The sequence below is a fragment of the Tachypleus tridentatus genome, chromosome 10 (genome assembly GCF_004210375.1).
Source record: "Tachypleus tridentatus isolate NWPU-2018 chromosome 10, ASM421037v1, whole genome shotgun sequence".
Lineage (NCBI taxonomy): Eukaryota > Metazoa > Arthropoda > Merostomata > Xiphosura > Limulidae > Tachypleus > Tachypleus tridentatus.
This window is the reverse complement of record NC_134834.1, coordinates 131,327,231-131,349,889: the sequence shown is the minus strand read 5'-3', so window position 1 is coordinate 131,349,889 and position 22,659 is coordinate 131,327,231. Positions and strand designations below refer to the sequence as shown.

General features: G+C 33.8%; 1 protein-coding gene across 8 annotated transcripts in view; it reads right to left on the bottom strand.

The window, feature by feature from the left end:
- LOC143230325 (apicoplast pyruvate carrier 1-like) overlaps positions 1 to 22,659 on the bottom strand; it is a 124,851-nt gene that overhangs the window by 78,312 nt on the left and 23,880 nt on the right. For 2 of the 8 annotated variants that reach the window (XM_076463680.1, XM_076463677.1), the window contains exon 3: positions 17,479 to 17,570. The exons of 1 other annotated variant lie outside the window; for it this stretch is intronic. In XM_076463680.1, the coding sequence (XP_076319795.1) occupies positions 17,479 to 17,504 (26 nt within the window). In that variant the 5' untranslated portion in view covers positions 17,505 to 17,570. Of the gene's footprint in view, positions 1 to 1,294; positions 1,534 to 4,103; positions 4,414 to 17,478; positions 17,571 to 22,659 lie in introns of those variants that run through there. 5 more of the 8 variants (XM_076463678.1, XM_076463672.1, XM_076463671.1 and 2 more) reach the window with 5 other exon arrangements.

Genomic DNA, 22,659 nt, shown 5'->3' with positions numbered 1-22,659 from the left:
AGCCAGCCTTGTAATGACACTACTGAATAAAAGTAATGTTTTCAAATAAAAAAGTGACAAAATAACTTATGCTATGCTCACCACAGGTATCAAAATCCGGTTTCTAGCGGTTTAAGTCCACAGACGTACCAAAGTGCCACTGGGAAGTTTATAAGTTATTACACTTATTACTGCTCTTATCTTTATATAAGTAAATAGCTTTCATGCTTTGATTACAATTTCATATTAATTACATAAGCAAATTAAGCCACCTTATACAGAAGTTTAATTTTTTGTGAATAAAAAACAATTCTTTTAGTATTTCATAAGAGTAACAAAAGCTGACACTTTTTATCCAGTAAAATATAAGTTGTATGAGTTTCTCGGAATAAATATGAGGGCCTTGTAATTATAATACTCTCATTTCTAATTTCAAAGTTTTCAGTGTTATAACCTTTTTTTACAATGCCTAAGGAAATCCAATATCAGTTACTAAAATTCGACTGGGCCCGGCATGGCCAAGCGTGTGACTCGTAATCTGAGGGTCACGGGTTTGCATCCCTGTCTCGCCAAACATGCTTGCCCTTTCAGCTGTGGGGGCATTATAATGTTATGGTCAATCCCACTATTCGTTGGTGAAAGAGTAGCCCAAGAGTTGGCGGTGGGTGTTGATGACTAGCTGCCTTCCCTCTAGTCTTACACTGCTAAATTAGGGACGGCTAGCACAGATAGCCCTCGAGTAGCTTTGTGCGAAATTCAAAAAACAAAAACAAAATTCGACTGTGCTGCTTCCTTACATTATACTACATATTATAGACAAACGTGGTTTTCGAATAAACTAGTTATACATTGTATTGTTAAATGTGACACAGTTTACATTCAATTATTTTTATTCATCATTCCAACTATACACCCATCTTATTCAAAACGCTCTGCTAGTCAATAATAATGTTTTTCACATTATTTGCTTGCATATATACAACATGTACATTACTGCATAAACAATAACTGGTCTTTGATGCTTCTGTACACACACACAAGTACAAGGCGCAAATTTTTGTGAAGCTAGATGGAAAAAAAAAGACAGACAGCAAGAAAGAGAGAAAAAAAAAACAGATGTTTATGCTATCAAGGAGTAGTTATGACAACCATATTACATTCTACACAGCTAAACAGAAAAGCATAATTACCTTGTTACATTAATGGTACATAATATTGTGTTATTTTCCTAGCTGTATGTTTCGAATTAGTTATATACAATAACAACACAAACCAAAAATTAATAATCAAAAGATAGTGGATCTTTTAGGCTTACACGAATATTTACGGTGGTCGCTCAACCCACTCCCCCCTCTGTGTACGCACCTGTAACATCCAAATTTTCCTGCGCTCGTATTATCTACCTCTTGTAAAGCTATGCCACCCACTCACCACAACCATACACGCAATAACTATCGTCCTATCCAACCGATGAGAGACTCTACACGCTTCAAATACCGTCCTATTAGACCGAAATTTGTCTTTTCCGTTCATTCTGTCACGCTGGCCTCTACACATCACTGAAGAGCAGTTTGAATAAAAATAATAATAATAAGTAAAAAGTTCGGTATACATATGGGTTTGATGAGCTTCACTTTAGTGAATATAGGCCATGCATTCATATTAACTTATTGCACTAAGTTTTACAAAACAAGAAATATAGGCCAGTTTGTTTATTTTTAGATTTTTTGCACAAAGCTATCCATGACCGTCCCTAACTTTTAACGGATATATTACAAAAAGATAGCTTGTCTACCGCACTCACAGGCTACGCATGTGGGACTAAATAGTGGGATTTGACCACAAGCCTTATAATGAGTTCAGGGTTTTCAAAATACAGAGTACTATTTTATCTGTCAGTAACAGGACCCACACATCCACAATTCGAATGGCTGACTATTAGGCTACCCCTCAGTTTCGTCAACTCTTTAACTGCCATAGGAGATACTCCTGCTTAGCCTAGAAAAAGACGAATATTAATCAAATGCAAATTAGACATCTTATACCACGTTGAAGAAACATTTTGCTTCTAACTTTCCAAACTTTTCTAGTTTCAGGTTTCCGATATATATCTCTTTTCTGTTTACTTAAATTTTAACATGGAACTGGTAAAATTGTTTACCTATAAAACGTGGAAGTGGTATTGTGCTTGTTTTAACACAGTGTGAGAAACAGTATGTTTGTTTGTAGCTAAGTACAAAGCTATACAATGGGCTATGTGTACTCTGCCCACCACGCGTATCGAAACCTACAAACATATCGCTGAACCACCGTTCAATAATCACTGTTCAATTCTAGGCACTGATATTTTCATACAACTGAAAAATACATTAACATATAACAAAAGAAGACAAGAATAGAACTAACTATAAGCATGGATATTTTCTTTATTGCATCAGAGGTGCTTTTCTTTTCTTAGGGCAACACATACAAGGTGATACAATAGTCGCGCATTATATATGCTATTTCCAAGACTCGCTCTAACAATGATATTTCTAAATAATATTCGTATTTCACATACTCTACATTTTGCTTTTATTAAAATAACTAATAGGGATGTTTCTTGCCTAATAAGACCATGTACAAGTCACCCTGGTGTGACATCAAGTCGTCATATCAACGATGTATATTTCGAACGGCTGTAAGGGGGACTTTGAAAAATCATTGTGATGCACGACCTGTATCTTTAAATTACTATTAAATAGATAGGTTTGTAAAAGCACAGGCCTACGAATTGAAACTTCAAAAACGTCGTTCTGGTTTTAATAACAGGTTTGTTTGTTTTTTTAAATTTCGCGCAAAGCTACACGAAGGTTCCCTGCACTAGCCGTCACTAATTTAGAAGTGTAAGACAAGAGGGAAGGCAGCTAGTCATCATCACTCACCACCAACTGTCGGGGCTACTCTTTTTACCAACAAATAGTGGGACTGACCGTAACATTATGACGCCCTCATGGCTGAAAGGGAGAGCATGTTTAGTGCGACGGAGTTTTAAACTCGCGACCCTGTGATTACGAATTGAGCGCCTTAACCATCTGGCCATGCCGAACCTTTAATAACAGATTTTCTATATTTCACTTACGTAAACTTCGGAAACAATTTTCATTTTTTCTTCTATCATGTAAATATTTTTTTTACAAATCGGGAAAAAAAACTGTCTTAGATTAAACTGTGAAATCTGCGTCCTTTAGTCACAAAACGGCGAGTTCTAATATTTCTCTTATGTACTGTGTTATGATATTTTGTGTAAAATCTGCACGCGATGAATAAAATTTGACATTTCTGAATTCAAGGTACAGGAATTACTGTAGAAAACATAAAAATTCTAAAACAATAAACCATCGCAGGCCTGTATAATTTGTTATACACAATCACTGAATTAGACGTCTATAGATATACTGGAGATGTATCTATGTAATTTTTTTAAAAACCAAAACCTGGTATATTCAATACACGCAAAAGAGGTTTGTATATACATATAAAACGTCACTCAGCGGGTCTTAGCATAGCTGAAATGTTAAACAATTATTTTTCGCGGTGGGTGGTGTAATTAGATTAGGGCTCTGGCTTTAAGTGAAACTAAGAGTACAACACAACTGACTTTTTTAAAAGTGTAAAAAATAATTTATATTACCAGATTAACTTTTCCTGTAACTGGGATGGGTTCTTTTGTTAGATTGACATAAACCTTTTTCATCAGCGAGAATGCGTATTTTTATTTGTCACTATCTACAACACGAGACTAAGTATTTAAAATATTTTCTGAAAATATGGAAACCGACGCTAAACAAGATCCGAATTTGCCTTTTCTTTCTTAAGTGGCATATACTTTATCTAACCAATTAAACACCAGGCTCAAATATCTTAATCTTTAGTCTTAGCTTCATTAGTTTATAAAGATTGAAATGAAAACGATATTAATGCTATTTAAGTTTTTAAAACTCGAAATCTAAGTATTGCTTTTTAGAAGCGCGTTCCATGTTTTACCTTTACATTATTTATATATAATTATGAAAGCTATACCCTCTATCCTCATATATCGAAGAAATAAAAAAAATGTAGGTTCGTGGCATTGAAGACAATACCTTAACTGGTCAAAACGTCCCAAGGACAACCATAGGGTGCGTGTCTGAAGTCTCAATCTTAGTTTCCACCGTAAATGTTCAAGTGTGTAACACAGGGCGTTATCTAGCATTTCAAATCCAGTTCTCTATAACAGAAGTCCTGATATGTACAGTTCGTACATCTGGTAGTTCAGATCCACTTCTCTACATACAAAAATAATATGTTAGATCCCTATATCTTACTTAAAACATTTTGCAACACTTTTAACTACATTCCACCCCGAATTATAGTGCTCCTTCTGACGTCTTTCGAACTTTTTCACAGAACCAATAACGTTTAAACATTCGCGATGCTAAAGGTTCAAAGACAATTATTTTCCCACCATAATAAAACCTAAGACTTGGTGCCAGGCATTATGGAAATAATAATAACGTATAAATGACGTAACTTTTTTTTTTTTTTAAGGTTAACTCTGAAACATAAGCTATAGAATGTTAATTGGAGACCTTTAAGGTCACGCTTGAAATGTCCTAAGGATAGTACAATCAAATCCTTACATAATTAATGACGTAAAAACCCATGATCTTATGTAAGTAATTATATGAGCAACCGTTTACAAAACAGGAAGCGGATCTTAATAAAACAAACGATTTAAATGGCAGCAGCAACTGAAGAACACATTATGTAATTCACAAGGTAAAGATCGAGTCCGAAGTATTTTTATATAGATTAATATGGCATTCCTGAATGTAAACAGGATTCTATTACATGCAGTTGTGAGGATAGAATCACCAGTGTTAAATATATTTTGAATATTAAATGACTTGCATAATGTGTAATTTCGACTAAAATGTCCCCTGTAGAGATTCAGCGGTAAGTATTGAAGTTTATAACGCCAAAAACCGGGTTATGTGAATATATTTCAGAAAAAAAAAAGAAATATCAGTAATAAATACTTGTCGGTTGAAGATCGCAAAATTTAGGGCTCAAGCAGCGACGGAAGATCTTATAGCACCAGCATTTCTTTTATCCAGAAAAATTGTTTTAGTGTCAATGTTTCATTAACATCTGTTTATCAGCATAGCTAATGTGCCGAACAAAATCAGCTAATCACGCAGTAGCTTTACGTAAGGTCTCCGTAGACAATCTCATTTATTCGTTACTTTGTAACACATTCATTCCAATGGATGACTATACGAACATGATAAACCTCCCGACTGTGGGCTTTTTAGTTAAAAGAAAAAATAAACTGTAAAACTGACTTAGTAGATTACATTGCAGTTGACCACCTTATATTAAAAACAGCCTCAACACGTATTAATATTTACAGTTCATGTCGTTGCATTCGGTCCAGCTGACTTTGACGACTGTGTCTCTATCTTCACACTGACTCTGAAGTCTAGCTTCCATTGCGAAAGACTCCGTTGTAAAACTATCATGTCCAAAACAAACTACTACTCCCCGAGGCATTCCATAATCCATATAGTGTAGAACAACAACAGTTTCCCAGAGCTCATTTCAACAGTTTTGAATCCGTTTTACCTTACCACACAGAAATTTTAGTTAATTTAGGTAAGTGAATAGTGTTATGACATTTCGTCGAATACATTAATACTAATACACACAGTTTACAGCTTTGTCTTCGTATGGAATAGCATGCGATGGTTGAACAGATATGTCGTGGAAGCAACTTGTGTACATGTAATTTGTGTTACTTATCTTATCCAGACGGAGAATCTTTCCGATTGTGTTCAGTATTGTTGCCTGGACAGGTGACCGATTTTATGCATTGATCTTTCTGTTCGTGTAATGTCACCTTTCACAAAACAATACACTTTGCTCACCAACCTATGGAAGGATCATTCTTGATATTTATTCTGAATGTTCCAAGCAAATCCAGGTTAGTTAGTTTGTTTTGAATTTCATGCAGCGCTACTCGAGAACTATTTGGGCAAGCAATCCTTAACTTACCAGTTACAAATTAGAGGGTAAGCACTTAATTAACATCACCCATTGCCAACACTTGGGCTACTCCTTTACCAACGAATAGTGAGATCGACCATTAATTTATAATATTCTCCAACTTAAAGAGTGAGCATGTTCGGTAACGTGAATTTGAGCCACCAAGACATGTCAAGCCAATATTCATTTGCTTTCCAACAGCATTAAGTACAAGAATATCCTCTATCTTGAAAACTTCGAATAATTTTCTGGACACGTCTTCACGATATGAATGTATATTTTACAGGAAGGGGATTTTGCATTTCTTTCCCCAAATCCATCGATTTTCGGTGACATAAAACTAGCTACGTAACGCAAAACAATATCAATATGTTCCACTGCAGCGAAACAACAGAAATGGTTGTCACGTGAATTGCTGTTTAAATATCCACATCATTTTGATATAACGTAGTTCACCACGTCAGACATTCGTGAAAAACGTTCTCGTTTGTTTGTTTTGAATTTCGCGCAAAGGTACACGAGGGCTTTGCGGACTAGCCGTCCGTAATTTAGCTGTGTAAGACTAGAGAGAAAGCCGCTAGTTATCACCACCCACCGCCAACTCTTGGGCTACTCTCTTACCAATGAATAGTGGGATTGACAGTTACTTTATAACGCCTCCACGGCTGAAAGGGCGAGCATGTTTAGTGTGACGTGGATTCGAACCCGCCGGGCCAAACCTCTCGAAGTATAGAATTTGAAGAATTTGAAGAACGTAATACAATTAAATACACGCGAGGCAAATAGATCAGCAGCATTAAAGTGTATCAAAAAGATGTTGTAATAAATAAATATGGAAATGAGGTAATTTCAGAATGCTGAAAACGTAGAATATCGAGATTTAATATAGCAAAACTACTCACCTGAACTTCACAATATTTTTAAAAAGACATTCAGATTGACCCTGTTACGTATTATAATTTATCTCGGACGTACGCTAAGTAATATTTCAAATAGCCAGAAGTTTTAATCTTAATTTAGAAGTAAATTAAACGTTTACATATATATATCAAATTTATGATATTTGCCAACAAGATTGATACACACAGTTTTATTTCTTAACATAAATATATTTTAAAAAGCAAAAAAAAAAAAAAATACAATTTAGAATAACAGTTATTACAAATAATGATTTATATAAAAAATGTTTACAAACCCACAAACAATATTCAGTCTTGTATCTGGCCTGGAACTAACTATTTTATTAACGATCCTGGTTCCCAAGACGCAAAGTACATTTATTTTGATACACAGAAACACTTCACTTGAAGGGAATGTTAGCCAGCTCTATTCTTCACACGAGTTTTTTTCTGCTGAAGTTATGCGATGGCTTCGTAGAACTACTAACGTCTGAAATTAAACGGTTCGTAATGTACGAAATACATAAAAGTTCATCGACATATTCTGTAGTTTTCCGATAAATACGCATTAATCACAATTGTAGCTTCGAAGGCTATATAGTGCAATGACTGTAGCAACCAAACAATATTCTGTCTTTCGGCACGTCGGGTTGTATACTTTAAAATGTGATTCTCGAAAGTTCATCAATATTCGTAAAACATACTGTTGATTCTTACTCTCTCTTTATCTCTTACAAATTTAGAGAACAGGCGAGACTTGCGCAATACACATTTAACAATATACGTCACATGCATCAACGAGAAACAAACGTAGATATTAAAATAAATGAAAACAGTAAATATATTACAACCCACAGTATTTGTTTGTTCTTTTAATTTCGCGCAAAGTTACACAAGGGCTATATGCACTAGCTGTCCCTAATTTAGCACTGTAAGGCTGGTCATCACTACCCACCAACGAATAGTGGAATTGACCGTAACGTTATAACGCCCCCACAGCTAAAAAGGCGAGCACGTTTGGTGTGACGGCTAATTTATTTACAATTGTACCAACTCTAGTATATTATAACAATTCAAATACATTTGCTCAACTTGCTATTTAACATGGAGAACATTCCAAAAAAAATTATTGAATATATACAGGCTCAATTATGTGAAAATCTCAGTAAGTTAAAAGCATGCTACAAATATTTATTGTAAAATTCTTATCAACGCTCTAGTTTGGTCGCCAATTTTGATTTCATTTGTTGAAGTTACATGCTCAATCCTTTTTTGGGTGCACCTTTTTCATACCCGAGACGTTTTTAATTACATTATGACTTTTCGTCATTAAACACCAATAAACCTCAGCAAGTACGAAAGTGATACTCGACAGTAATCAACATTAACCTTAGGAATGTATATCTATTATTCGGAAAGAATCGTTATTTTACAGAACCTACCACATTCTTTAAAATACACAATTGTAGTTTTCCTCTATAAAAGAGCATTAACAGCTTCCTATATAGTAGGGTAGTGTGAACAGTCATTTCTTACGCTGGTTACTTAAATTAATATCAAATTACGTTATATCCTCTTTAATTACAAGAATAAAGTTTCAGAAAATTCGTGTTTAAACATTGATAATGAATAATAACTATCCACCTTCATGATTATTTTTGAAAACTGCTAATCTAGTTGGCTTAGCCTAACAGAGGGGTGGCCAAACTTGCTTAACGTAGGAGCCACGTACGATAAACTTCAGATGTTTGAGAGCCACAAGACATGAACAAATATTACACACACGTTTCTATTGATACATGCACATTTTGTTACATAAATTTTATATAAATATTACGAAATACATGTACATAACAATATTTATTCATGCTTGTAATTTTTAAATGTTAATTTGTATTAGTTTCAATAATCGAAGTACATACACACACATATATATATATATATATACACACACACACCAAATGTTTTCAAAATTCTGGCTGATTGTTGTTTTAAACTATATTGAGCGTATTTAATACGGTAATGAACTACGGAAACATGTAAGAAAAATTTGCATTTCATTAACATTAAATGAGACTGCCAAAAATAAGAATAAAAGGAGTAAAAACAGCTATTTTTAATGATATTTGTCTTAGATATTTGGTCAAAACATGGACGAAAATTTATAAAACAATAAAATCAGAGATTTTAATCAGGTACCGCCTTACAAAATTGTAATCTTATATTTTTCTGACACAAGCAGATCATTGATACAATTATCAGGCTTTACTGCTAGTACAGGTATTGCGAGTTTCCATCTTGTTTCCGAGTCGTAATTCCGGCTAATATGTTGTTAGAGCTGTACGAATTAGCTCCGTCAGGTGTTAATTTGTAATGATTGCATTCACTTCACTTCGACTTCACAAACTTCATTACAGAGTACAGTGATTCACAGCAGTATGTTGAGCTGAAAATTGAGAGGAGTCAGGCACTGGTTTTCTTCAGTTCAGGGTATCTTATTTCTGGAACTTGCTTCCAGAACTTAATTGTACAATAGGATTTATGGATCATCTTCAAACCCAGATTCTCCTGTAGTTCTGTTAGTTCCATTTCCACAGCAGATGATTCAGTAACCAGAGGTTCAAGAATTTGACAACCATCATTGATTACATCAACCATGAATGGATTTTAAAGAAAGGCAAAGCAGGGCTTCAGCAAATAATCAAATCTGTCTGGGGAATTATCATGCAGTTCTTATAATTTATCTTTATATTCTACCAATTTGTGGTCTTTTATTTCAATATCAGAGAATGTATTTACACTCCTTTTGAGATTGGGAAAGTAACTGAAGTTTCTTGACAATGTCTCTTTGAAAAAGTTTTATTTTATTCTAAAACCTGAAAATTGTCTGAGTAAGGTCAGAAACAATCTTATCCATCGTTTGGAGTGACAAGTTGAGAGTTTGTAGATAATTCATATCAGTAAGGAGCATTAGATCTTGTATCCATTCATCATTTCCCAGTTGAGGAAAAGTAATAATAGATTCACAAACCTTTTTAAGACGTTGCTGGTTGACAGCCACCTCACAATGTAGTATAAAGAGACATCACCGAATTTATCTTGAAGCTCCAGTTCTTCAATAAAATTTTTGAACTGTCGGTGGGTTTTCCCATTTAAGTGTATGAAACTGACAATTTCAAGAACAAACTTCACAACATTCATACTTGAAGTATCCGGCTGCCAGGTGTTCACGATGAATAATGCAATGAACAAGAAGAAGCTCTGGAAAGCTAGGATCACTTTTCATAAGTGCAATTAATCTTGCATTTTTCCACACCATTGCAGGAGCTCCATTTGTTGCAATACTGACGAGTTAATCCAGTGGAATATCAGCATTTGTTAGGACTCTGTCAAGCGCATTTTTAATGTCAACACCAAGAGAGTTGTTTCTTTTAGTGCCACTAAATCCAACATCTCTTCTTTCACAGTTACATCAGAGAAAACATGACGAACAAATACCGCCAGTTGTGGGTTGTTTTATATGTCTGTAGATTTGTTGAGGGCTAAATTGAATGCAAGGAAATTCTTTAAATCATTTTGCCTGCAACATCAGCACTGATACGGGAGATACGTCACTATAGTGTGGCGTAAAGATGGTGTTTGTGCTATTAGTGACTGAAGTTTTGTGTTATTTGGAATCAACACTGCAACAACTTCAAATATATTTTTAACAAATTCACCATCAAAATACGGGCGTTTAGCACGAACAATATTCCACGATATAACTAAACTAGCTTCAGTCGTTGTATCCACTTTATAACTGAACGTTGTCAACAGTGTCTGCTGGATATTTAGAGATGGTTTTAACACAGTTAACTTCTTTTTCCGTAATTCTGATTTAGGTAGATAATCAGACAAAGTTTGTGATTTGTTTCATAGTGGCGTTTCAAGTTACTCGCTTTGTAATGACTGAGTAACACATTCCAGATAAGATACAATGGTTTACCTCCTTCATTGGTGAATGCAAAATCTTCTTCCCACTCTGGGTTAAAATTTCCGTTTTTCATCTTCATACTTTCACTTCTTATAATTTGATGACGCCATCTTCCTTCATAACATTTTCAAAAACACTTCTTAAAAGTTAAAGTGAAAACAAACAATAAGCTCCAATACGCGCAACGCTACCAAACTCTACAGCACCCAGTACCACACTAACACTGCCTACAACACAGCCAGACACGCCACAATCACGCGATCGCAAGCCACGCCTACTAAAACTAACATTGTCAGCACCGGCTGGTACAATTACTGATTCTCCAGCAAAATTCCTCTGTAATCCTTGCTGATCCGAAATTTCTTTAATCCCTGACTCAAATCTAGCATTAAAATTAGGATTTAAATCCTTAACTATATTTACTCACCGTGAACATTAAACTTACGTTTTAATCCAGTGGACTCTCAGTTTATACCCGGTAAATAAGTATAAAGCTAGAAAAGTTTTTATTCACCTTTTACATTAATTGTGATGCAAAAAGGAGCTCAGCCCACATATTTCCGCGAACCGCACATTGTATGTCAAAGAGCCGTATGGAGCTCGCAAGCTGCGGTTTGGCCATCCATGGCCTAACCAATAATTAAAAAACAGTCAACTTTTAGGCAAAGCTATAGTAAAACTTTTACACCGATACTCACGTGACTTTTTGCACAGGCGTGCACAAGAATTTTGGTCAAAACTGAGCGGTTTTTGTTAACTTTACACGTGACTTTCATTTCGACCAGATCTGAAACCTAACTGTACGCTGTGAAGAGATAATGAAGTGTCAAATTAAAAAAAAAAAACCCATAACATTTGAGTATGCTTTCCATCAAATAGTTTTCGTACTTTCGATGCTAAGAAAAAAAAAAGAATTTCAATCAAAATTGGAGATTTTATATCACGTATTTCTTAACAGATTGGCTTAACATTTAATATGTATAATAACGATCAAGTAGAGCTCATTCATTGAAAACATGCAATAGTTTGGATTATCACAGTCAGAGCTACATAGAGTGGAAAATCGGTAAACTGTCAGTCCTGTTAATAATACGTGTCCTACAGGTTGTTTAGACTACCGTGCATCTTGATTTCTAAAATAACTTCTTCAAACTTAAATTTTTTATACATAAAAATTAAAACATCTTTCCACACAAATGATTAACCACGGAGCATTTTGTATAAAACTGAAGCTTGTTATATTATAGCTGAGACATTAAGATAAAACGACTTTCAATAAAATCGCAATTAATCAGTTAGCTGTTAAATAAACCAGGCACCAGATAATCATATAGTCTGAAACGCATTTGATCACTTAGCCTGAGCTTCGATGTTTTGGGCAGTCTTGTCTTAGTTGTATTGAATCGCTGCTCATACCTGTTTATGAACAACATCTAAGCCTCAAGAAAAACATCTGGAAGAAACATTTGCTAAATGAACAGCGACTACAGTAAAACAGGGAAAGGGTGTTTCTATTATGTTGTTTGCCAAATGTGAAACTACTTCTAAATTCACAGTACAGTTGCTCAGACACAGTGCCATTGAGTGTCAATGCAGACCATCACCAGAACTCAGATGACGTCTGCTATCTGTTAATTCTAACTTGCTACAATTGTGTCAACTTACACAACACTGTTTTGTGCAAGGTAAGAAAACACTAAGATATTACAAAACATAATGCTTACAGAATTTTTATCTATGTTTGAAATCTTTAACACCTGTTAAATGGACAAATTTGGTTAACATTTTCTCTCAGAGTTAGGATCACTAAAAATCATTCTTTGAATTTGACTAAAAAAATGTTATTAAATGAAAATACTAATGATAATTTTTTTTTTTTTTCTAAGGGGAAATACTAAATTGATGAAGGTGAAGATTTCGATACACAAAATTCAATGTGTTAATAACTATCAGCTACATATTAGGAATAGTAGATAACTAACAATACAATTGTAAACAGCCTCATTGAGAAAGCATTTACAAGATAATGCATCAAACTAAAACATCAGGTAATTCATTAGGTTTTAATATTGATTTTACACAAACAAAAAATTTAGTCACTTTACAATGAAGCACTCAATAAAACTAAAACCACCCTTCTCTAATAAGCAAAAATTAATAATAAAACAATTAAAACCACAACAAAAGCATGATGAGCATTTTGAAAATTAGGCCTTTTATATTTGTAAAATAAATGATCCACTCTGAACTTCAATTTTTTCTACAATTGTTGAAGCAGTTGTCTGCAATTTTTGATCCACTAAATTGGAGCCACCAGTTTTCCAATGACACTAAATAGGCTAAATCACTGTCTTTCTGGCCAATGATATGGACAGTGTTGAAAAGTATCATAGCTTTAAAAAACTATGATAAAGCTTTAAAACTTTTATCTGTAATTACACATGAAACAATAAATTAAGGGTAAAATTTTCCATTTATTTTGAGCTTTTCTGTTAAAGCTAATTGGACCTCATTTTCTGAATATAATTAATAATGCCCTTTTAGATGGAATAATGTGTCATTTTAGCTAAATTGATATTCATCTATATTTCTGTCAAAATTTGAAGTTTTTAAAATTTTAAATGTTTTAGACTTCCTAATTTCAAATTACAAAGCAATCACAACAGCTTTTGTATTTGAGTTAGATATTTTACTACTACAACAAAGGTAGAAAATAAAATTCCAAATTCTTGAACCATCTTCAAGGATAAAACACACCACAGTCAATTCAGAGGAATATATTAAGTGGCAAGAAAAGTATACTAAACTCTTTTCAATCTTGGATCCCACCCAACTCTATATCTGAAGTAAATGTCAACAAAAAATTATTCTAAAAAAATAAAATTCAATAAATACAATTCATTTTTCAAATCATTTCGTAAATTTACAACACTTAGTAAGAAAATATGCAGAATACTGAAAAGAAAAATATTGGTAAAAACTAATGATTTCTTGTTGGTGACCAACTGCCATGAAAAACATTCCACAGATTGGGTCATGGATGCATTAGAATTTGATCAAAGAAATGTGGACCAAGAGTTGGTGACATGTATTATTAACCACTATTTCTCTCAATCTTCATTCTATCAGTTCAAAAATGGGCTTTGTGTAGATTGCACAAAACCTGAAATGAATTTACAAAAGGAAATGCTTTTCCCATGGCATAAACAGATGGCAAAATGGTCAATAAAACAAAACTTTTTCATACATATTAATATTTATATGAAAAAAATCCAAAGAGAAGATTTGTTTAATCTTTTCTTTTTAACTTTACTCTTTGGAGCCTCTGATGTTTCTATGGAGGGAAGCTGTGACCAGTATTTTGATAATAGAGATCTAGGTTTTGTCTGATTATGCTAAAAAATTGTAGATTTTATATGCAATTGTACATCCATTTTAATACTATTATTAATAGTTTTAAAGAAGAAACAATTAAGCTCCTTAACAAAACTTTCCTTACAAGAAAGTTTGCAATTAACTAAAAATTTATTTTCAAACCCCTCTTAGTTCTTTACTGCTAAATAAAAGTTAACTTTTCTCTCTCATACCTTTTACATTTACACATCTCACAAGAATAACGACGCTCCTAATGTAAAATTACACCATCAGGTGGCAGAACAAACCAATCATAAATTAGCCATTATTATACATCCATTCACTTTACATCACTAATTTCACTTTATACCATTACAGGGCAGTCCTAGATTTATTATAATGTTCAATTGTTTCTCTATTTCAGAAATTGTGTGTAAAGTTATGCAATGGTTATCTGCACAGAGCTGTTTATAACATAAGAGCTAAGAGATCATATGAAAGGTAACTTTAAAGGGCTAGGTGTAATCTAGTGGTTAGCATGTTTGGGCCATAAATTTGAGGATTCACATTCTGTTGCTAAAAGATACTTATCATATTATGGATTTTATGATGTTTACAATTATCTTGATAATGATGCTATTTCTACAACAGGACATGAATCATAAACACTCGGAATCGCAGAGCAGGCATTCTCCCCACTAGTCCCCATCTAACCTATCAAAGAAAATCTTTAAAATACTGCATATGATTTATAAATAATTATCTCCTGTAAATATGGATTCACACAAAAGAGCAAAATCAACTCCACCTCCTTTGAAATGAAACTAAACTATAATCCAAGTAATTGGTTCAAACCTCAGTCTTAATAGTAGGTTTAGAATATGTTTTGTTACTGCTGAAAAGATTTAAAACTGAATTCTCTTTCAACTTAAAAAAAAAAAAAAAAAAGAGAGGAAAGTATAGTAGAAATTAACTGTAGAATCAGGTAAAATCATTCTAAAGAATCATTAACTTTCATAAGACATTTTACTTCCATTTTGAGCACTTTTTTGAAATCTTCAGTTTCTACCCTTTTGTTTTTCCATCTTAAACATTTCTACCCATGTTATACATATTAAATGATTGATCATAAAAAAACTTCAACAGTTGCCAATTTCTGTGATTTTGCATTTCTAAAAACTTTTGAAAGATGTTTACTTCTCATATTATGTACTTTAACAAGTATCCTGATAATGTCACAATCACATTTATTTTGTATTGTGATCACCAAATCTGATTAATTTAACCTTTCTATTATTTCTTAACAACTCTCAGTATACCACATTAATACCACACCTCAGCATTGTTACAATTAAATGTAGAAACAATTTAAATATTCTTGCAATCACAACACACTCTTAGCTATATATACTGAATAAATCTTCCTGTATTACTTATAATAAATGTTCAAATTGTTCACAAAAATTTATTCTTTATCTTAGAGGTAAAACTTACTTCTATTGTTCCTTCTAATGATGACTTTGTAAGAAAGACAATGTCATTACAAGTATGATGTTATGCCTGGTTATTGATACACACGAGTCTTACTGCAATATTTTACAGATACTCAAATTATTTGAAAAGCAAAAGGGTTTTAAAGATAATTGGCTAGTACTTTTATATGAAAAGTGTTCATATTTAATTGATACAAAAATAATTTTAATTGGTAAAAATGTAGAATACATAACATGCCCACAAATAGGATATATTGTTTCTTCTTTGGAAATTAATGGTTTGAAAATTTTAATTATGTACATTTTTATCACTAGTATCTACAGCAAAGAAATATTTGTAATAAGAATTAGCAATCACAAATTTATACAGGGTGTTCAGAAAGTCACTGTGCAGTTTTGTAATCATATTTTATTCAGTCCATTTCAAGCCAGCAACTGATAGCAGTGTTTAGAAACAAAATAAGAAGGATCCAAGCCTATACTGATGCCAACGAGGGTCACTTTCAACATTGTTTATAATTGTTATTCATATTTACCTCCTGTATTCTATACTGAAACATGTCTGTTAATAAATATATAAGTGCACAGTGACATTCCTAACACCCTGTATAAAGAACACAAATCATCTGACAAGAAAAATACAATTTGAAAAATAATCAAATATGTGAAAATTTCAAACTAAGCTGTTAAATATAATAAAAATATTAGAAATTAAATGGTTATTACAAAAACAATGAAAAAATAAAAGATATTGGTACAAAACATCTATATATGAAAAAAACAGATGGTATGGGCAGAGATAGCTCTATGTAGTTGTTCGCTCCTCTACATAGAGCTTTCTCTCCCCACACCAGCCATTTTTACATATATTTTTCTCTTCAAGTGGGTTTTCTCATCATCACAGCCAAAAATCTGTTATTCGAAACCTAAAGTATAAATGCTTCTTGACAAATTTCACTCCAACTTTCATCAACATCCCTCAGATTTCAACTCCAAAAAACACTTTCTGGTTACAATAATAACATCATTTCAAATATTCTGTACATTACACTCAAACAGACACTATACCTTAAAAATTGACCTATAATTGTAATCGAATATGATCATATGATATATTATCGTAATGTTTTTACTTAAATAAACAATTTTTACTGTAAATGTTTACTGTCACTTTTTACCTTGTTTATGTGCACTTTAGTTTCAGTGTGCAAATAAACAAATTTAATTTTGTATTTCTTGAAAGTAGTACACTAAACTCAGTTACTATATTATTCAAGCCTGGTATGACCTGATGGTTAGGACACTCAACTCACAACCTGAAGGTTGCAAGATTGAATATACATCACTAGACATGCTCATGTTACATAGTTGCTAACAGGGCTGACAAAAATACCATATAATCCCAAACTAGTTGCAATTAAGGTTTTAAAAAATAAAAACAAAACCAAAATTTATATAAATAATTTAAACTAATTATTTAGCTTTCAATTCATATTTATTCAGTGTAAATGATAATACTGAACAAGTTTGGTTTTGATTTTAACAAATAGTACTATAATTCTGACACATTACACTGGTTTTAAAACACTAGAGCACATTAATATTGTTTGCTGTATTATAAGCACAGATAGGTAGACTTCTTGTTTTTCTGAACTTCAAATAATGATTTTTCATGCCTTAGAACACAATAAAGAATAGAGTTATGCCACCCCACCTGATTTTCTCATCTAGAAATCTCATCTATTTGCATACTGTTTCTTCTTCTTCTATTAAACTTGCATGTTGAATGTCTTATGCTTGGAAATACTATAACATACCAATCACTTTTAGTACTTCATCACGATAAGTTAAATAGACATCTAAACTTATTATCAACCAATTAACTCTCAGTGATTGTTGGTCTTATCAAATTCAATTATATAATACTCAATAAACTTTAGACTGGAAATTTATGCACAGAAACTTGGACAAACACATTCAAATTATTTATTTTCTTGAACAAATTAACTACACCTAGGGAAAACTATTTTTCTAAGAGACTTAAAAGAAATTCAGTGATTATATATCACAAAATACATACTGCTTCCTTTTTTTTCACACATGTGCATACAAGTAAAATTGCTAGGGTCTGTAAGGTTATGATAAAACATGTATATAAAAACAAAATACTAGCTAAAACATACAACAAAGTTTTCACAATCTTTTGCTCAGTCTACAAATTCAATGTGCACTACATAATTTGGAGAAAGTTATAAACAGTTACTCAAGATATGTAATGATATACTTATCAATGTGTGAAATGTTCTTAGTTTATTTCTAAAAATGTAAACTGTCTGACATCTGAGTTAACGATTAAATACATGTTCATACCTAAATACAGAAATACAAGTTTTTAATAACAGCAAGAAGTTTCTTTCAAAGTTATGGTTAAAAGCTATTTTTGACTACTCTTCTACATAGTGAAAACTATAAACTAGAATGGTTCTACTGTCATCTAAAACTGACAATCAATCCATCCTTCTTATGTCTAAAATTATCAGGTTTTCCCTTTTTCATACCTTGTAACCACTGTGTTTAATGAAATATTAAATTGGCATGACCTTAAAACAATCTGATATGTCCCAAACACAAGCCAGAAGTATACAAGTAAAACCTTTAAATTGTGTTACATAAGCCTGTGTAACTTGAATAGATAGAAGATGCATATTAGAAACTTAATATGTTGAGATAATTTTTTAATAATGAATAAGCTTCCAGTTGAAAATTGGGAAAAGCACATTTACATTATTCAATTTATTTTCTTAAACAAATTGCATCTATGTAAAAACTAGATTTCTAAGGGGCTTATAACAAATTCAATGATTATATAACACTAGGTACATACTTCTGTTTCAGTTTCATACACACTGTGCATCACAAGTTAAATGCAATATTCCTGGGATGTGTAAGGTTCAGATAAGACATTCATAAAAACATGAACGAATACTAGTTAAAATATGCCAGACACACAATTTACATAATTTTAGTCTGCAAATCAAAATCTGCAATATAAATTTTAAGAGTAGTAAGTTAAAAACAGTTTTACTAAAGATCTGTAATGGTCTATGAATCAAAAAATATGAAATGTTCTTGGTGTTTCTAAATTAGAATGATTCAACTATCATCTGAAACAAACATACCTTCTTCCTTTTTGTCTGTAATGACCAGACCTGTGTATGTGATGAAATATCACACTAGTATGACTACAACAATTTAATGCATCCTAAGTAAAAGTAGTAGCACAGTGCAGACAAGTACAACCTTCAAGCAGTGTTATATAAACCTGAGTAATCCTGTATAAGAAGCTTCAAAACTGTAGGAAACAAAGTACTAATAACAATGTTTCATGTGATGAAAATATTCTGCAAATATTATTCTTTTATTAATTGCATTGACATAACAGATTTTTAAAATAGTGATCGATATGTAGGTTATCAGAAACATTGCTTCAATGGTTATATAATTTATAGTTTTTATCATAAAAGAGCAAAAAGGTGCTATGATTTTACTTCTATTAAAGGTTGTAAATAATTTCTTGCAAGAGCCTTTAGAAATACAATTTATCTATTAGTAAGATAAATTAGCATTTATGTCTTTCAGCTTTTACATTAAATTTCTTTAAAGAATCAAATTACTTAATAAAAAAGAAGCAAGATTATTCTTTCAAAACCTCCTCTGTGTGAATGACCATGTGGTAAAGGAACCTCCCAGAGAAAGTTCTATTTTTTTCAGTTTGCCCCCTCTGGGATATGAATGTCCACCCATATGTCTCCTATGCATGGTGACCCATCAAGGTGAGGAGGATCTTGGTAGTTGAGAGGTCCAATACCAACACACCACTTTGGCCTTAAATTCCTGTTGATGGGTGACCCCTCGTCCAGGACCAATAATGTGGTCCTCTGGGGCTAGGGTCAACTGAGTAGCAGTATTGTACATTCTCAATAGGTGTCGTGGATTTTGTGTGTGATGCTGGCACTTGGGTAAAGAGTCCACAAAACCCTGGCATTGCTGTTGAGCTTTTTGCTTCTAGCTCTGCAGCATATCTACTTGTATACCTCCATGGGGAGACTGGATCAGTGAACACTATACTTCTCTTTTTCTCATGGTTTATTATACCTCTCACCCACTCATTGCTGAGGTTAGACAACACTTGAGTGGTAGGCAACCATTCTTGGAGGGCTCTTATACTTAGTCTCAAGCTACCACTAAAGATGTACCTCAATTCCTCATTTTACACCCACTAACTGAAAAGTCCTTTGGGCAGATGTCACTGTTCTTTATTACTGAAAGGCTTGCTGGCTCTCTAAAATCTGCCCAAAAATTAAAATCTAGAGACATCCTGATTGAAACTTCAAAAGAACACACTGAACTCCTCTTGAAGTCCGAGACTATTGAGGATTTTCTGTTCAGGTTACTCCTCATGCTACCCTTAACACATCAAGAAGTTATTGTTGAGAGGAATCTTTTTAATATTCATGGTTTAGAGATTATAACCAGTCTTTCTAGTTAAGGCATTTCAGCCATGCAACATATCTTTACTCACAAAGATGGAGTACTTCTGCCTACATGCCTTCTCATTTTGGCATTCACTTCTCCACATCTGTGAAGGCAGGCTACTTACATTGTAAGATTTGGCCATCAATTGCCATGACTGCCACCCTTCCTATTCCCATTCTTGTTCCAAGCTGATTGAAGAAAAAGAGGTACAGAGCACAAGAACTGTTAACAATATATCCCATCCTGACGCATGGAAACTTTTGTCTTCCTCACTATCAAAGACATATGCTGCTGCTTTCTACTCTACCACCTCAGTGAGTGCGCAGACTAACATTCCCATGCCTCCTTAATCCTGAAGAGTCTTTTTCATCTTGTCTTCAGACTTTGTTGGCTTCTGTAATAAAAGGAGTTGACATGTCTCTGTCCCTACTTGTGTTTCTGGTGTCTGTCTGGGTGCCTCTCCATTAGCCCTGTGGTGCAAAACAGTCACACAGTCACTAGATTCATCATGTTCTGACAGAGATCTGCCCACTCGACCTTGTGCAGGATCCATGGAGATTGACAAATCTCTGTCTTCTGAAAGTGTTATGGTTACAAATCAAAGAGCTCTCTGCTACTAAACAACAATGGCCACACTGATAAAGTGCAACTTTTGAGACTTATGTTCCAGCTTGGACAATATTAAGGCCCCAATTGATTCATATCATCCAGTCTGCTTCTCCTTACAGGAAACTTTCCTTCCATCCTGCCATTGCCATCCTCCTTCAGCAGTTTTTCCTATATAGGAAAGACAGATTGTGTGATGGTAAAACCCATGGAGGTGCATCTTTCTTGGTCACTAAGTACATGTTCTCCACATCTGTGCTAGCTACTTCACTTAAAGCTCTGGCAACTCATCTCTCTTTAGGACATACCTTCACAATTTGTTTCATCTACCTGTCTTCAGGAAAGACTTACCATCAGTCAAACCTTGGCATTCTTTTAGATCAGTTGCTCTTTGGGGTGGTGCCAACACTGATGGAAGAGGTCGTTCTGTGGAGCATATACTTTCTGATTATAACTTCTCTCTATTCAGCAATGGTCTTTTGCTTACTATTATGCACCTAGCCAGTCTTTTACTCTATACATCTATCTATTTGCTAGCCATCACTCTATTATTATTTTTCTTGGGGTGTGGAGGGTAACCCACATGGAAGTAATAATTTTTCCATTATCTTGCAAAAAACTGGCCATGGTCAGTGCCACCCAACACATGTGCAATGGTGGAAGTTGGATCAGGACAACTGGCCCTCTTTCACCATTCTCTTAGAACTTGATCCTGCCATCTATATGCCATTTATTGACAACTGCATGGGAGAAGTGAATTACTGTATAGTCCAGACAGCTGCTTCTTCTATTCCTGCAACTTCAATATGTTTTCCATGGTATACTCTTTCATGGAAGTCCTGGGAGAACTTCTGACAATATTCCTCTCTTTCTAATCACATCATTTATCAGCAGGCCTGTGCCAATGTTTGGTACATCAGGCATCGATGCCAAATAGAATCTTGGATTAAAGCTCATCTCCAGTGTCTCTATTTTCACCAGCCCCAAAGTTGTATGTGACAAGATTTGGTAGGTCAGTAGGTTATACACTTCCCAACCTCCTTCAGTCTTGTTCTCTGATGGTCAAGTAATTGATAATATCCTTGATATTGCTAACACCCTAGGGGAGAGTTTTTCTTATATTTCCAGCTCTTTTTACCTCCCCTAGCCATCAAGACTCAGGGGGAGAAATGAACATTTTCCTTTCAGGTGGTGGATCTCTGATTACAACTGCCCATCCACCATGGTAAAACTGAAGATCACTCTTTACTGGTCCAGCAGTACATCAGTCAGACCTGATAATATTTATTACGAGATGATGCACCATTTACCTCCTGTCTCTCTTTCTATTCTTTTGGTTTTATTAACCAATGATAATGTTCTTCAAATGGTGCCAGAAACAAAGTTTTTGAAACTTGTTTTTTATTGCAAGCTGACTTTTATTCTGGGCTTTGACTCAGCTATTCCAGAACTCTCCATTTCTTAGCTTTCAGCCAGTCCTTGGTGGATTTACTGGTATGTTTTAGGTCACTGTCGTGTTGCAAGGTCCAGTTCCGCTTCAGCTTTAATTTTCTTACAGATACTCATATGTTCCTCAAGCACCCTCTGATACACAGTAGAATGCATGGTGGATTATATAATTGTGAGCTGTCCAGGTCCTGCTGCAGCAAAGCAGCCCCAAACCATGACACTTCCACCTCCATGCTTCACAGTTGGTATGAGGTTCTTTTCCTGGAATGCTGTATTTGGTTTATGCCAAACATGTACTCTGTTC